General features: G+C 43.6%; 1 protein-coding gene across 5 annotated transcripts in view; it reads left to right on the plus strand.

Annotated features, from left to right (window-relative positions):
- FN1 (fibronectin 1) overlaps positions 1 to 17,397 on the plus strand; it is a 70,025-nt gene that overhangs the window by 20,779 nt on the left and 31,849 nt on the right. For all 5 annotated transcript variants that reach the window (XM_054044707.1, XM_054044710.1, XM_054044708.1 and 2 more), the window contains exons 12-21: positions 5 to 148; positions 5,716 to 5,837; positions 7,486 to 7,663; positions 8,032 to 8,208; positions 9,085 to 9,213; positions 9,340 to 9,429; positions 9,669 to 9,863; positions 12,218 to 12,490; positions 15,689 to 15,955; positions 17,166 to 17,260. In XM_054044707.1, the coding sequence (XP_053900682.1) occupies positions 5 to 148; positions 5,716 to 5,837; positions 7,486 to 7,663; positions 8,032 to 8,208; positions 9,085 to 9,213; positions 9,340 to 9,429; positions 9,669 to 9,863; positions 12,218 to 12,490; positions 15,689 to 15,955; positions 17,166 to 17,260 (1,670 nt within the window). The remainder of the gene's footprint in view (positions 1 to 4; positions 149 to 5,715; positions 5,838 to 7,485; positions 7,664 to 8,031; positions 8,209 to 9,084; positions 9,214 to 9,339; positions 9,430 to 9,668; positions 9,864 to 12,217; positions 12,491 to 15,688; positions 15,956 to 17,165; positions 17,261 to 17,397) is intronic.

Here is a 17,397-nt window from a genome sequence, read left to right on the forward strand (position 1 = left end):
TCAGACCAGTGCCAGGATTCGGAATCCCGGACCTTTTATCAAATTGGGGATTCGTGGGAGAAGTATGTTCATGGTGTTAGATACCAGTGCTATTGCTACGGCCGGGGTATTGGAGAGTGGCATTGTCAACCTCTGCAGACCTATCCAGGTAAGAATCCTAACGATTAAACACATTCTCCTGACTAGCTCTGGTTTAGTGTGATAGGATGGGGTTGGCTGCATGAGCGGAGCACAGGGTAAACACCCAGCCTGCTTCCTCTGCCGATCTTAGCAATCTGCATGTCCTTTTGTATCCTTGTCAACGTCAAATAAGGTTAGGTGGTTTTCCCTACATACAACGAGCAAGTAAGGGTTTGAATTCTCTAGGTTCCTTTGCCTGTGGATGGTTTGCAATTGTTCAGCTCCCAATATGGTAGGAAATTCCTGTTGGTTTTCTTTTAGAGCAGAACCGTTTCCACCTGAAGGCGGACACAAGAAAGTGTCAAGCTTACAAATGGAGGGCCAGAGACTGATCACAATGAAAATCTGGAGTCATTCATTTGGCTTCACTGGGGTTACACTAGATTCACACTAGAATCTGACCCATTGTAGTTTTATTTCCACTTTGGTGTTTCACTGACATTATAGCTCTACAATCTATCTACTATCTATATATTGCTTGAGGCTATTATACCATGTATGGCCAGACCTTTCTTACCCAACCCACCTGCTGAAGCAAAATGCACCATGGCAGGTGCCCCGAACAAAACTTTTGAACTTTCCTTTGCCCAATCAATTCTAGGAAATATTCAGAGGCAGGTCAATGTCTCTGTTTGCTGGTTTGTTCTTTTGTATTTCCATGAACATAACGTGATAAGAGCAGCCGTTGCACCAACTTTTCTGTTTAAAGGTTGCTTCTCCCACTGGGCCTTAATTTAAATAATATTAAAACTTTACAGTCAAACACTCTGACTAAGGGATTTATAGAAAACCAGTTCCACTCTCTATGTATTGTTTGATTCACTGGCCCAGATCTTGCTTCCACAGTGGCATAAATATTGAGTAGCTCCATTAAAATTGACAGAGTAATTTTAGTGCATAACTTCTTCTACATCAACAAGATGCTTCCCATTCTGCTTATTGGCAGAAAAATTGCTAATAAAGCAAGACTCAGAAAAAGGTAAGCACTCAGTTAACAACCATTGGACCACTTTGATATTTTATGGACCTGTGTAGTTACTGTCTGATCACGCAAATTTCTCTGAGGCAAAACAGCATGCTCTAATAACAAAAGTATGTTGCAGTGAAGATGTAACTGTGCATAGTGGTGTTTTTAGTTTATATAAATGGAATCCTTGTGAAAACACAGATAAAGCAAAACAATAGGCTTTACATACATACATTGTCTTGAGGAGAATAAAATGATCTGTGAGTAGTTGGCAAGTTAGTACTCATAAGTAGAGCTGGCCAGGATTTTTTTTTTTTTTTCATGAAATGTTTTTCCATCAGAAAATGCCGATTCATCCAAACTGAAGTTTTTCTAGAGAACTGTTAGCTTGTGACAAATTTTTCACTTCAAAAATTTGGGGGGCGGGAAATAAACCACTTAAAATTGTTGGCATTTGACATTTTTGGAATGAAAAATTCCAGGTTTCTAGTTTGAAATCAGGTTTTGGTTTGAAATGTAAGCTAATTATAGTAAACAAAAAAACCCAAGACATTTTTAAAATTATGTATTGAAATGATCAAAACACCATGTTTTGACTGACAAAAACGGAAATATTTTGTAGCTCATGAACATATCTGAGATTTTTTAATTTTCATCCCAACTGGGGATGTGGGGAAGAGGTCATCACCTGCCTTTCAGCCCATTTATTCCAGCCCCCTGGTGAATCAGTGGTCCTGCACGGGCTGCTCGTTCTCCACCCAGTTACATGAAAGGGGCGTGACAACCCAGCAGCAGCTTTGGCCCCACTTCTCCAGGCTCTGGCCAAAGTGGGTTCTTTAGATCCACTTGCATCTTGTATGGCCCCCATCAGGGCCGGCTCTAGGATTTTTGGCTGCCCTTCCCCCTCCCCCCCGTTTTTTCTTACACCCCCCCCCGCGGCCCCGCCTCAACCCCGCCCCTTCCCCAAATCCCCAGCCCTGCCTCCTCTCCCTAGGCTCTCAAGCCTAGGAGGGAGGAGGAGAAGCGGCTCGTGCGCCACGGCCACTCGGAGTCCCCCCTCCTTCCCAGGCTGTCAAGCCCAAGGTCAGACAGGTTTGAGAGCCTGGGAGGGAGGGCGAGCAGCGGTGCGCGAATCAGCCAGCGCGCGAGCGGCAGCAGCAGAGGTGAGCTAGGGCGGCCGGGGCACATTTTTAGGGGCGGCATTCTGGCGCCGGCCATGCCGCCCCTAAAAATGTGCTGCCCCAAGCTCCAGCTTGTTTTGCTGGTGCCTAGAGCCGGCCCTGGCCCCCATTACCATAGAACCTGAGCACCTCACAATCTTTAATGATTTATCCTCATGGCAACCCTGTGAGGTAGGAAAGGATGTGAGGCTCATCCTCAAGAGACTAAGAGTGCGGCTACAATACAACCCCCTCTCCCCCACAGCAGTGAGTCTCAGAGCTCCGGTCAGGGGACTTAGCGCAAGCCCATCTAGATGTTTGCCTCTGGGCTCTGAGAAACACACCCGGTTTCAGAACCCCGGCTCCACCCCAAACTTGAATGTCTACGCAGCTATTTTCAGCCCCGTAGCGGGAGACCCCTCTGCCTGAGTCAGTTGACCCAGGCTCTGAGACTCAGCGCTGCGTGGTGGTGGTGGTGGTTTTTTTTGCAGAGTAGACATACCTGAAGTGATTTGCCCAAGGTCAGACAGGAAATCTGTGGCACAGCAGGGGACTGAACCAATGTCTCCCAAATCCAAACTAGTGCCCTAATCTGTGTGTCCTTGGCCAAATTACATAGTCTCTTTGGGTCAGATCAACAAAGGTATTTAAGTTCCTAACATCTGTTGATTTCAGTGGAAGATAGGAATCTAAATACCTTTGTGGGTCGGGGCCTTTGTACCTCAGGTCCTACCCATCCTTCCCCTCTCTCTCTAGACACATAATCAGACTCACAAATGAACTCTATCTGAGAGACAAAACAGGAATTGGAGGGTAGAACTAAGGACTGCCAATGAAGGGAAGAATGGGACACAGCCCTCTGGATTTCTTTGCTGAGTTTCTTACTGTGCCTTATTGACTCCTCAGACTTCTAAAACAAACATCTCGCTGAGTTATGTGAAATATGCACTCCGTTAGACTGGAAACCAAGGCTTCGGGTTTTCTTTAGACATGAGAGTGCCTGGAAATGTGCACATAAATCAAATATAAAGTTCCTGAATGTAGATATGGGGTTAGACAGGCTTTGAAATATTCTCTGTGTGGGTATGGATTTGTTTGGCTGGAAGTCTTTTTAAGTATATGCAGGTATGTATGTTACACTGTTATCCAAACAAACTATAAAAGGAAATCTTTTTTAAAAAAAGGGGTGGGGCAAGGAGGATTTAATGGCTAAAATAACAGATCATCCCGCAGAGTCAGACGGCTCAATGCTGGATTCCCTGGGAACTTACACTCACTAGTGTAATACCAGATGAGAGTTTCCGCATTTATTTGAAAGCTTTTCACAGCGTAGTTCAGGGGAAGGGATGAGGAGTCGGAGAAGGGAGCATAAACAAGACCAAAAGGTGCTGTGAATTATGAGCTTGATCCAATACCCAGTGAAATTGTGGGTGCCTTTCTGTTGGTCTCCAGTGGGCATTGGAGCAAGCCATTAGCATCTTTGGTCCTGATTCAACTAAGTACTTAAGCACTTGCTTAAAGTCAGTGGGACATACACATGTGCTTCAGTGCTTTGCTGCTTAGGGATGCACTTAAAATACATGCTTAAGTGCTTTTCTGAATCTGGTCTCTGAGTTTACAAAAGTGCTCTGTTGCAACTAAACCTCCAGGCTCTTGGTTGGCTTGTGGGCATGTGTGTGCAAGTCATGCTTTTCCTCCACTCAGGTGCTTAAGGCAGTAAAATGCATAGTGTCTTTTAACTGATGATCTTCAATCATTAGCAGAAAAATTGCCTCTTCCAACAAGATGGAAGAATGTATCATTTGACTAAATGTAATGGAGATTGTTAGAGACCCCCCTCCTTTTTTTTTTTTTTTGAAGCCTAAGGCTGGGGTCTTTATCCACACAATAGTATGATGTTATGGGCCTAGACCCACTGAGAGATGGAGGGCACGGGTGAAAGTAACTTACAGGACTTAACGGTACTGCCGGAGTCCTGAGGGGGGCGTGGCCTCAACCGGAAGAGGCGGGGCCTCTCAAGATTTAAAGGCCCTGCGGCACCGGCTGTGGCTGGGAGCCCCAGGGCCTTTAAATCAACCTGGGAGCTCTGAGCCCTTTAAATCCCGGCCCCAGCCCGGCCCCAGCCCGGCTGCCGGAGCTGCGGGGAGGATTTAAAGGGCTTTGGGCTCCCAGCGGGGAACCCAGAGCCCTTTAAATCCCCGCCGCGGAAGCCAGTGTGGTCCGGCATGGCGTACTGGCTCTTGCCGGTATGCCGTACCGGACCAGACCGGTTTACTTTCACCTCTGGATGGAGGTGCTATTTCCTGAATAAGAGGTTCACAACCTATCCGTAAAAACAACAAGGAGTCTGGTGGCACCTTAAAGACTAACAGATTTATTTGGGCATAAGCTTTCATGAGTAAAAACCTCACTTCTTCGGATGCATAGAGTCTCTATGCATCCGAAGAAGTGAGGTTTTTACTCACAAAAGCTTATGCCCAAATAAATCTGTTAGTCTTTAAGGTGCCACCAGACTCCTTGTTGTTTTTGTAGATACAGACTAACATGGCTACCCCCTGATACTTAACCTATCCGTAAACATCTCCACAAAAATGTGGCTCTTTTATATGGAAATTTATTTTGCCCCTAGTTCTGTTTTTGTTCCAGTACATGTAAGAGACTTCTTAACCTTTTGCTGGCATTGGCCATATTGTTGACCTTCTCTCCAGCTGGTCAGCATCTAAGATTCTCCAGCATTCTGAAGCACCCTGATTTTACAGTGTTGCCTTGTGCCGCTCTCAGGACATTGATCCTGCCTTGGGACAGACTCTGATTAGCTGTGGAGATCAATTTTAATTCTGGGCGAGCATTCCATGGACCCAGTCTAGTAAGGTGCCGAACATACCCAACTCCCGTTGGCTTAGGCTTAGGCATTGAGAATCCTCAGCACCTTGCCAGAGGTTCTTAGCATGGAGCAGGATGAGGCTTTAAGCTAGCAGAGTTCTTTTGCTTTTAAAAATTAACCCAAATTGCAGTGAATAGTAACTGATAAAATTTCATTTATAATAAGCACATGTTGAAAAAGTTCTCTTATTCCCCATGCTCTGCCAAACGATCTGACTCTGTTTTGCAAGTCTCTTTCCATACCACTTATGACACAAGTCTTCCATCACAGACACAATTCTTCCATCATAAGTTTATCCAGACAGCAAATGCTGATGCCTAGAGCAAGAGAGATCGGTGTACCAGAGCATTTGCTATAACGAGTGGTGGAGCCTGGGGGATAGAGTGAAAAACTATTTCTTTCAAACCTTCATAATAATATTGGACAAGCAAATGCATTTTGATTAATAAATTTTGGATGCACTGAATAGAAAACTAGAGGGGAAAACTCCTTAATTAAATTAAAATGGGGAACTTCCCTTTCAGGTGCCACTGGTCCTGTGCAAGTGATTATCACCGAGAGTGCAAGTCATCCCAACTCCCATCCTATCCAGTGGAATGCACCCGAATCCTCTCACATTTCCAAGTATATTCTCCGATGGAAACCGGTAAGTGCGTCCTTCAATCATAATATAAATCATCCGTGTTTGTAGCTCCTGACATCCATGCAAGCTCTCAAAAGCCAAAAATCAAAACATTTTTGGTTTGGGGCTTTGAATTTTTTTCCCAATGAAAACCTGAAAAATGCAAATGAAAACAGAAATTTCCTGATAAAAATTCACGTTTTGTTAAAATTAAAAAAAAAAAAGGCATTTTTTGAGGGGGGGAGGGGAAAGATGACGTTTTCATCCAGGTCTAGTTGCTAATTCAGTGATCTTGCCCTACTGTAGAGGACATTTGCACTGAGGATTAAAAGTGACAGATATTATCTAACCATGCACAGTGATCATGGATATTTGTGAATGAGCAGAACTGATCCATGTGCTTATGAATTTATGATTTCGATGGGAGTTAGGGGCCTAAATATCTTTGAGGATCTGGACCTGCAGAGTTAGCAAATATGCTAGGAAATTAGGCAGGTGGAGATTGTGTGGGATGAATAGTATAAATCCTTATGAAAGTTTCCTTATTTGGAGGGAACGTTGGCTTTGTTCCATGGACATATTACTGGAACAACTGGGATAGATTGTATCACCTTAACGAGGAGGTAAAAATGAGCAGGATATAAAGATGTAAACAGCCGGCAGAAGATTAAATAAACATAAGTCATTGCTTTTCTTCTGTAAAGTCGGAGCCAAAACTGCTTAGCCGCAGCTTGCTGGCTTATTCATATTTAAGAATGATTCATTTTAACCAATGCAAATGAGTTGTCTGACAGTGCCCCAGACAACACTCATTACAGATGTCTACTCATCCATTAAACATGTCGGTGCTTGCCCACCGCTTGGCATTACGAGAACAATCAGGGCCTGGTCCAAAGCCCCTTGAAGTCAGTCGGAATCTTTCCACTGATTTCAATGGACTTTGGATCAGGTCCTTAATGAAATGGGCTTTAAACACCAGGGGGCCTGACCTTAGAAAGATGGGGATTTAGTTTAGCATTTCCCGTAGCAATCAAGTGTGAGTCAGAGGGGAAGAATCTTGCTGAGGATTGTTTTCAGGGGGTATTTTTTAAATTTAATTAATGGAGATATCCTATCTCCTAGAACTGGAAGGGACCTTGAAAGGTCATCGAGTCCAGCCCCCTGCCTTCACTAGCAGGACCAAGTACTGATTTTGCCCCAGATCCTTAAGTGCCCTCTCAAGGATTGAACTTATAACCCTGGGTTTAGCAGGCCAATGCTCAAACCACTGAGCTAGTAGCTCAAGTGTGTTACTGGATGATCTCCAAATATTGTATCTGCTGTAGAATTGCTGGCTGACTTTTCTAGCTTGTTGAATGATCGCTGGGTATATATTGCTGCTTAAACCTTTTCAAAGGAGAACCATTAAAACCTCAGGGCACATCCCTAATTTTAACAGGATTGTTACCCAGTTTCCCATTATAAATTAACCACAGCGAAATGCCTCTGGAGGGCCACCCTGCCCGCCCCTCCTCCTTCCAAGGGCTTTTGTTCATCCTGATATGAGTCCTGCCACAGATATAGGCGTCCAGATGCCACAGTGATGGGCTACCATATAAAAGCGTAATTCGAGATTTCTGCTCTTGGGCTTTGGGGGTCTCTTTCATGGTATTGGATGTCTTTGTTCTTTTAGAAAAACCAGAGAGTGCCGTGGAAAGAAGCCACCATCCCAGGTCACTTGAACTCCCACACGATCTCTGGCCTGAAACCTGGGGTGTTGTATGAAGGGCAGCTCATCAGCGTGCAGCAGTATGGACATAGAGAGGTCACCCGCTTTGATTTTACCACCACTAGTACTACACCTATTTCTAGTAAGTAACAGTATGAAACCATATTTTCATACAGCTGCCTTCCTACACTTTACTTCCTTGTAGGTCGTTCCCTAAGTTATTTGTTTCCTGTTAAAAATTCAGCTGCATCCTCTGTGGATATTATAATAGACGTTGGGTATTTTTGGTTGTTTTTTTTGCTTATTTGCCACACTGCATACTTACCCTTTTAGAAAGGTAATAGGTACGCCTAGATCCTAGCTGGTGTAAATCGGCAGAGCTCCACTAAAGACAATGGAGCCATGTCAGTTAACCCCAGCTGAGGATCTGTCCCTTCATTTCTTTTGGGTTGGAATTTGTTAATTCAAATAAAACCTTCTGACCTCTCCCCATCTTTTTTTCCTCTGCAGGTAACACCCTTTCAGGAGAGACAACTCCCCTTTCTCCTGTGGTTGCTACCTCTGAATCGGTCACAGAAATTACAGCAAGTAGTTTTGTAGTCTCCTGGGTTTCCGCCTCTGACACTGTCTCAGGATTCCGCGTTGAGTACGAACTTAGCGAGGAGGGGGATGAGCCGCAGTATCTTGGTAAGCCAGATGTTTGAACCTGTTCGGCCGGGGTAGATTTGTGTAGCTCTGTGGTGGGGAGTTGGTTCTCCTACTCTTATATCTGGGTGAATTCTTAGAACCGTCCTTTTTTTCAAGAGCTGACTAACTCTTGTTTCATATTTTTTTCCATTGAGATCTCCACATTCTATAATATCAGCATATTAGACTGGCTGGGAAGGATGGTCTGGTGGTTAAAGTCCTGGGCTGGGATTCAGGAGATCTGGGTTTCATCCCTCTCTCTGCCGGGTGTGACTGTGGGCAGGTCAACTTTAGTCTCTCCGTTTCTCAGTTCTCTCTCTGTAAAATGGGAATGGTAATATTTCACAGGGGGCATTATGAGGATAGTGCTTAAACACTCCCAGGAGTTATGCTCCGGAAAAGAATATGAGGGAAAGAATGACATTCTTTGATTGATTTCCATTCAGCTGCTGCCCCCTCTGAATGTTTTACATGAATTATGCATGGACCACCCAGATAATTTTTCAAAACCTCCCTGACAGAACTAGAAAATCAGGGTGTGAGTTGGTGTGAAATCAGTGCTGGACTCATAGCAGTGGCCGAAGTCAGGCAGAGTGCAGTTGGTTGCTACGCAAACCTGCCACGGCACCTTACGGCTGACCTACTCTTCCCTGGCTAGTCTGTGCCCTGACCCTCTTCTAAGTAGCCTGCCAGTTGTAGGGAACTGTCCTAGGCTCTGTGGGGCTTGTGATGGGACTCCAGAGCAGGCTCAGACCAAACAAATGTTCTCACAAGAAAATTGTGACTCAACAGAACCAACCCAGAGTTTTTGGTTGGTTTGTTTGGTGACAAAAAAACAACCGTTGCTAAGTCTTTTCTATTTTCTTTTTTGCAAAGATCTCCCGAGCACAGCCACCTCCGTTAACATCCCAGACTTGCTACCTGGACGTAAGTACATCGTCAACGTCTATCAGATCTCAGAAGAAGGAGAACAGAATCTGATCCTGTCTACTTCCCAGACAACAGGTACATGTTGGGATGTGGTGCTTGGCTTTGGAAATCTCTATTCTGTGGATTGTTCTCAGACGTTCGGACATGTCTTGGCCTCACTTGCTTTTCTCATCTGTTATTCCCTTCATCTCTTTTAAACAGCACCTGATGCACCTCCCAAACATAACGTGGATAAAGTTGATGACACTTCAATTGTCGTTAGCTGGAGCAGACCACAAGCTCCCATCACAGGTCTGCCTCATTTACATGTAGATCCAGGTTTGACTAACCACAACCCCACTATCGTCTGCATCCATGGCCTCTGTCTGCCCCCACGTCATCCCCATAACAAACCTGGGAAGCATGTTCTTAAAAGTTCAGGGGTGTTTTTTGGATCCCTGGGGGAAAATGTGTTTATTTCTTATTTTTACAGTTCCTTGTGCTGGTGGTAATGATTGCGTCTGGTGATCATGTCTGTTTTGTCACATTAGGCTACCGAATTGTCTATACCCCATCAGTGGAAGGTAGCAGCACAGAGCTCAACTTGCCTGACACTGCTACCTCTGTGACTCTCAGTGACTTAATGCCTGGGGTTCAGTATAACATCACCATCTATGCAGTGGAAGAAAATCAAGAGAGTACTCCCGTCTTTATCCAGCAGGAAACCACGGGCATCCCATCCAAAGGTAACAGCCAGCATGCTTCCTGGGATCTTGCTCATTCCAAAGCAATTTATCAGATGCAGCAGGGCCAAATTAAAAGAAAAATGCAGCCTCTAGAGCCCAGCTTTAGCTGTAAGTGGACCACCAGCAAAGGCTCTGAATGGGCATATAATCAAGAGTGGCCTTTACTGAAAACCTCACCAATGTTTAGCTCATGTAAAAGCTTTAAACATTGACATATTAAAGTCAAATGCTGCTTTCTGCTAATCAAAGATGACCACTTTGGGATGCAGAGTCTTAATACTTATTTAGGCCACGTCCACACTACAAAATCATGTCAACCTAACTTACGTCGGCATACAGCACCCGCGGCTATTAAATCACTTGTGTGTGTGTGCACGCTTTGCTCCTTGTGTCTGGGGTGCACATCCTCACTAGGGGCGCTCATATTGATTGTTGTGTGTGCACGCTTTGCTCCTTGTGTCTGGGGTGCACATCCTCACTAGGGGCGCTCATATTGTATTGTCAGCGTGGTGCGTTGTGGGATGGCTCCCGAAAGCCAGGAAGTGTCGACGTAAGCAACGCATTGTCTACGCTGACACTGCGTGGAGCTAATTCCATCCACCATGACTCTACAGCGCTTGGGGACATTGCAATACTAAATCGGCGCAGAGAGGAACTTTGTCGGTGGAGCCAGATTTAAGTGAACACACTTCCACAGCTAGATCAACACAAGACCGCTTACATAGAGCTCATCTTTTTCTGTGTTTGTACAGCACCAAGTACAATGGGATCCATAACTAGGACTCCTAGGTGCTTATTGCAGTACAAAGAATCAATAATACTAATAAGAACATAAGAACGGCCGTACCGGGTCAGACCAAAGGTCCACCTAGCCCAGTATCCTGTCTACCGACAGTGGCCAATGCCAGGTGCCCCAGAGGGAGTGGACCTAACAGGTAATGATCAAGTGATCTCTCTCCTGCCATCCATCTCCATCCTCTGACAAACAGAGGCTAGGGACACCATTCCTTACCCATCCTGGCTAATAGCCATTAATGGACTTAACCACCATGAATTTATCCCGTTCTCTTTTAAACGCTGTTATAGTCCTAGCCTTCACAACCTCTTCAGGTAAGGAGTTCCACAAGTTGACTGTGCGCTGCGTGAAGAAGAACTTCCTTGTATTTGTTTTAAACCTGCTGCCTATTCCTAGCAGTAGGATGACAGGCCAGTCAAAAGGCTGATCTCTGTTGTAAGATCATGTCTAGGCAAAGGGAAAATCTCAACAGATTTTTCTAAGTCGTCATGAAGGTTCTCTTGCGAGATCATATTACCAGCATTGAAAGGGTATCTGGTTGCCATGATACTTCAGATTTCAGGTGACTAGGGTTTGGTACCCTGATCCATATTTAAATACCTGAATAATTAAGCAGATTTTTTTTTTTCAGGTACTGAGCCCCTGCTGAAGTCATTAGGATGGAAATTGCTCAGTACTTATGGATTTGGGAGCTTAACTATAGGCACCCACAGTTTTTTTAAAAAAATTGCCCTTAATTTTAAAAAAGAAATCAATTTGGCTGTTTAACTGAACCAAAAAGAAATGTTCTGAAAGAATTAGGGCCGGTGTGGTGATAGTGGAATCAGACATTCTTGCGATGAGAACAATGCCAGGAATAAACTAGGTCCAATGATTTTATGATTTGTCATCCATATAGTCTGAGAATTACCGATGTTTGTATTGGTTAACCATAAGGCATCACGTGGAACTCATTTGCACAAGTAATCCGAAACCTCCGTTGAATATAAGACTCCACAATGGCTCTGATACTGCACCATTGAAGCCAATGGGAGTTTTACCACTGACTTCAGTGAGGCTGGGGTCACACCCTGTAGTTTAATTGTAAAGGGATTGGGTTTAAAATTAATGTATAGATTCTCCAATTATTCTGCTGGTTTTTAAAGCCTTTTCTTCTTAATTAGCAAAATAGCTTCTTGTTTCCAGTCATTGGATAATTGGGGGTTTCAAACTTGTGGCTCTGTACGAAGTTGACATTCTGCTGCTTCGCGCATTTGATTTTTTTAGCTTTTCTTTTGTGCCAACAAAATAATCCAAGTGCAAATCTTAGACTAAAATCTTCTCAGCCACCCAGTGTAATTTCAGATGTACAGTAGACTCAGGTATTTTCTTAAAATCATTTGTTAAGATAGGGCTTATTTGACATTTTCTGTTGTGTAAATGGTCTCAGTCAAATGTGTAAGAGTTTAGTTATTCAGTCAGAACTCACTTCTTCCTTGTTCCGCACCTTATTCCTGGAGTCACCTTTACCATTCTGTAAGGAATCCCTCTGTCTTACTGGATGTTTCTCTTCTGTCAGATGATGTTCCTTCACCCACGGACCTACAGTTTGTGGAAGTCACCGATGTCAAAATCACCATCATATGGACCCCCCCATCGAGCACAGTGTCTGGCTATCGGGTGGAAGTCATCCCGGTTAACCGCCCTGGTGTACATGGACAGAAACTGCCTTCTACCAGGAATTACTTTGCTGAGGTTACTGACCTTTTACCTGGAACGACCTATATCTTCAAGGTCTTTGCAGTGCTCCAGGGCCGAGAGAGCAAGCCATTGACCGGAGAGCAAACGACTAGTAAGTGTTATTCCTTGACGCTTTTTTTATGGACTTGGAAGTGACTCTTTTCCCCTCCTTTAGAGCAACATGTAAAGACATCACCTAAAGTGGAACAGTTCGTTCCAGCCATGTGGCACCCAATAAGCAAAATGATGGGGCTGAGAATTCAGCTGATCATGCAGTGATCTCCTTAGCAGATGAATTCTCTCCCAGCGCTTTCCAATAGAGGTTTAACTCTCAGGGTGTTTGGAAACAATTTAATGTGGCTGGAGTTCTCTTGCTTTCCTTTTTTAATTGATTGAAAAGGTGTGTGCCCTTCTGGCTCATTGCTAGCAAAAGTCTGAGGCTATGACTTTGCAAAGGCAACTCAGAGTGAATTTCAATGGGATTTGGGAGCCTAACTTGCTTAGACCGCCTTTTTACATCTCAATCTAAATGTTGATTGCTGGCATGCACGCTTGGCTTTCATTGACTGCCATAGGAGCTCTGTGTGTGCCCCTAAGAACAGAAATCAGCATGTCGTTAAGTGACAGTACATCTCAACGTTACCATGTCAGTCCTGGTTCGTCATATGATATCCTGCTACTCCTTTCAGGAGGCATCAATTGCCTCATCAATCAAAACGTTGGGGGTACAAAATGTTTGTTCAAGACCTCTGGCTACCCTGCTATAAGGTGTTTTTACAGCCCTGTTTCACTGTTGCCACACAGAACTGTGTTCAAAATCCACTGAAGTCTGTGGAAGTTTTTTGCATTGATTTCAATGGGACTTTGGATCAGGCTCGTAGGGAGTGCATGTTTCCCACTAATCACTGTTCAAGGGCAAAACCTCTCACAGTTTTGTTAATGACGACAGTACAGTGTCAGTGGCCCAGTCAGTTCGTTGCAAAACACCTCCTCTGGCTCCTTGGTGTGAGGAGAAAGGGACTTCCTGGCAGTTCCTCTGTCCCTTGCTTCCCACAACCGTAGAGAGGCTGGAAGCAAGGGACTGAGGGACGCACAGGATAAAGGTGAAACTCAGCATCTCTTTGATTTTCCCAGCTGTAAAATGGATATAATGATACTGACTTCCTTTGTAAAGTGCTTTGAGATCTACTGATGACAAGCGCTGTGTAACAACAGCTGGGTATAGCTATGATTTGATCCGCTCCTTGAAGTGTTTTCCCGACCCAAGAGAAGCTGATCAAAGAAAGTCAGAATGTGGCTCTTGTGAGTATTTCACAACCCTGAAAGAGTGGACACAAAAGTGTCCCAGTTTTTGATTCTGAAGTTACACACAGGGCCAGGCTTTCAAAAGTGCCCAACTCTCATTGGTCGTATTCTGAATGGCTGTTGTCACTGTTGAAAGTCTGGCCCAGTGTGTCTGAAAGAGAAAGAAGCAGAAGACATTTTAATCTTATTCATTTCCTCAGAATAAATAAGTTTAGGTGCCTGGACATTTTCAAAAGCATCTACATGACTTAGGAGCACAAGTCCCATTGAAAACACTTCTTGAAAATCCCACCCTGAATTTCCTTCGCTGTTTACAAAAAACAAACAAACAAACGGATTTTTCCCAAGAGCTCAGCTCCCATTGAGACCTAAAAGTTCCAGTGTTTGTTCTCACTGGGGTTTGCCGGGTGCAGAACGCTTCTGAAAATCCGCCCACTTCATTTAGGTGCCTAAATGGGAGCTGAGCTCTTTTGCAAAACTGGCCCCAGATGTTTATTTGGAATACGAAGCTGAGCATAGTCATTTGAATAGGCAGGCAGAGACCTAGTAACACACGTCTGGAATTGTTTTCCATAGGCTGCGATCATCCACTTAACTGCTTTATCTGAACCACATTGCTAAAAGTATTCAGCTGTGTTGTGTCCTGTGATTGAAAGTCCTGGGGAAAAGAAATCAGTCAGGTTTCCCAAGAAAAACTCTCCAGCAAAAGTTTTCCCATGATGCAAACTTGCTTCTCCTTTTGTCCTTCCATTAAACAGTGGCCTACAAATAAGCTATGATTGTGTGTGCTTTTGTATCTGTTTTGCATGGGTGGAGGAAGTGATAAAAGCCTCCTACAGCTGACTGGTCAAATTCTGTACCAGTATAACAGAGAACCAGATATAGGTCTACATACGAAAGAGAGATACAACGCTATCGTTTTCTGTGTGGAAGAAGCCCGAGTGTCAGTCGAGTTTTATATCCTCTAAACCACTGGTTCTCAACATGGGGATCATTAACAGGCTTGAGGAGGGTCACAATAACTCTCCCTTTCTTTATGACCATACTCCTTTTCTTTATAATGGGGGTGGGGAAGGGAGTTAATTTTTCCCTCCCCAAAAAATGTTGATAAAAATTAAAACACTGAGAACCCCAAAACTGACTTTTTTTTTTTTTTTTTTTTTGGAGGGGTAGGTTCCATTAATAGTTTTTTAAATGGATTTTTAATAAATTTCCATTTAGTAAAAAAACACTATTTTCTTTTTAAAAAAATGTTTAGATGGAACATTTTTTTGACTGATGCTAGTTGCAACATGGGATTGGGGCATGGAAAAGTTGAAAACTACTGCACTAAGCAACATAGGGCCAGATTTTTAAAGGTATTCAGATGCCTAACTCCCATTGGGCCTTCTTTTTCCCAGGACCTTTTCTGGGCTTTAATTCCTGTAAGTAAGCATTTTGTCAGGGGCTAACATCTCTGCTGTATTCATTTTGGTCGGGATCACAGAATATCAGGGTTAGAAGGGACCTCAGGAGATCATCTAGTCCACCCCCCTGCTCAAAGCAGGACCAATCCCTAACTAAATCCCCAAATGACCCCCTTAAGGATTAAACTCACAACCCTGGGTTTAGCAGGCCACTGCTTAAACCACTGAGCTGTCCCTCCCCTCAGCACACTACTTAAGTATGTACCTAACTTTTAGCACATACTTAGGTGCTTTGCTGTGTCAGGGCCTAAGGATAAAAATGCCAGTATGGAGACATATGAAACATTCCAAAGACCTTGTATAATTCATATAGGAGAGACAAGCATGCATAGGGTTATTTTACAGCATAGTTCGCCGCTTGACTATTTTAGGTTAACGTATTCCTCCCCAGAAATGTGGTGGTGTTTTTTAATTAAAATTGGTGCATATGTTTTGGTATTTTTAAAAAAACAACTACCGAGATTTTTCAAAAGAGAGCCTAAAGTAGGCTGCTAAACCCCTGGAAGAACTGTTAATACACACTTTGCTTTTCCTTCTAGAACTTGATGCTCCCACCAACCTAAGGTTTGACAACATTACTGAGTCTGCAGTGCTCGTGGCCTGGACTCCACCACGTGCTCCGATCACAGGATACCAACTGACTGCAGGTCCCACAAGAGGAGGCCAACAAAAGGAGTACACCGTGGGGCCATCTGCCACCAAATACGCACTGAGGAACCTGCAGCCTGGGTCCGAGTACACTGTCTACCTTGTGGCGGTGAAAGGCAACCAGCAAAGTAGCAGAGAAACTTCGGTCTTCACTACTTGTAAGCATTATGGGTGCTTATTCATTTACCAGTGACACTGTCCTCTTCAAAAGCATAGGCTGCGTTTGAAACCGGCCATTCTAACTCGCCTTTCAAAATATTCCTTTGAAATAATATTTGAATGGAGCTACTCGGGAAATGGCTTTCCCACCATACTTCATAAGAAATTTAGACAAAAACCAAAAATATTACATTTCCATTAGAAATTTCTGATGAAATGTTTCAGCTTTTTGTTGAAAAACAAATCTAAAACTGAACATTTCCAAAAATGTCAGTTGTCGGCAACCCAAACACCAACACATTTCAGGCAAGCTTATGTTTTCAGTTTCACCCAACATATTTTGATTGTTAGTTGGATTTTCCAATTTTGCAGTAAAAACCCAGGGGGAAAAAATGATTAAAAGCTGACATTTCCCATGGAAATGTGCATTTTGATGAGAGCCATTTTCCCTCAAAAAAACATTTTCAGACAGTTCTATGTTTGAGCCTTTCTGATATGTTAGCTAGTGGTTTAAGGGAATGCGTAGTGGATAAAATGGCCTTTTCTTCCCAAAGATTATAGTGTTATGATGAATTCGTTAAGAACCACTGCATACTTGTAGAAAGAATAGATAGATTTTGCTATTCAAATAATGATGAAGCTGTGATTTAAACCAACAGAAATCAAAACCTTTCATCAATAAGGCTGATAACCACATCCTTTGTTCAACGGAGTGTGTGGATTTTGTATCAGTATGAAGTTAAAACCAAGCATCCACATTTATCCCTGGTGTAATATTATTGACTTCAGTAAAGTTACACCAGAGATGCACTTGGCCCATAGTGTCCGCCTTAGATGTGGCCTCATTTCTGGCAAGGACACTGCATGGCTGAGATAAAGAAAGCTATTACCTTTCACAACTACTTGATTGGACTGAGTCTATTCGAGGTTAGGAATATGTTGTGTAATTGTATCTTTTTTTTAATTGATAGTATTTTAAAGAATAAAATGCAAAATCTCAGTCAAAGCTTTTTCCATGCTAAGTCTGCGAATATATCCCAGGATCAGCCAAATTATGAATAATAAAAAAAAAATACTGTAAATGGTAACAAACATTGACACCCCTCCCTCACTCCCCCTCTGCCCTTAAAATCACAAAGGGCTACCCAGAGCGTTACAGAAATCTGGATAGTGCTGCGTTTGAACTCCGTTTATCTGTTCCTTTCACAGTGCAGCCCATGGGTTCCATCCCTCCCTATAACACAGAAGTGACAGAAACTTCTATTGTTGTTACCTGGACACCTGCGCCAAGGATTGGTTTCAAGGTATTTTCCCACGGAAGCCTTTGGATCTGTTTTGCTCTCTGTTGCTTAATTCCATTAGCTGTCACCCAGCTAGGACCCATTAAGAACGAATGGCCAGAGAGGATGGTTTGGGGAAGGAAGGGTAGTCACAAATATGG

Source organism: Malaclemys terrapin, chromosome 11, assembly GCF_027887155.1.
Source record: "Malaclemys terrapin pileata isolate rMalTer1 chromosome 11, rMalTer1.hap1, whole genome shotgun sequence".
In the NCBI taxonomy this organism is placed as follows: Eukaryota; Metazoa; Chordata; order Testudines; family Emydidae; genus Malaclemys; species Malaclemys terrapin.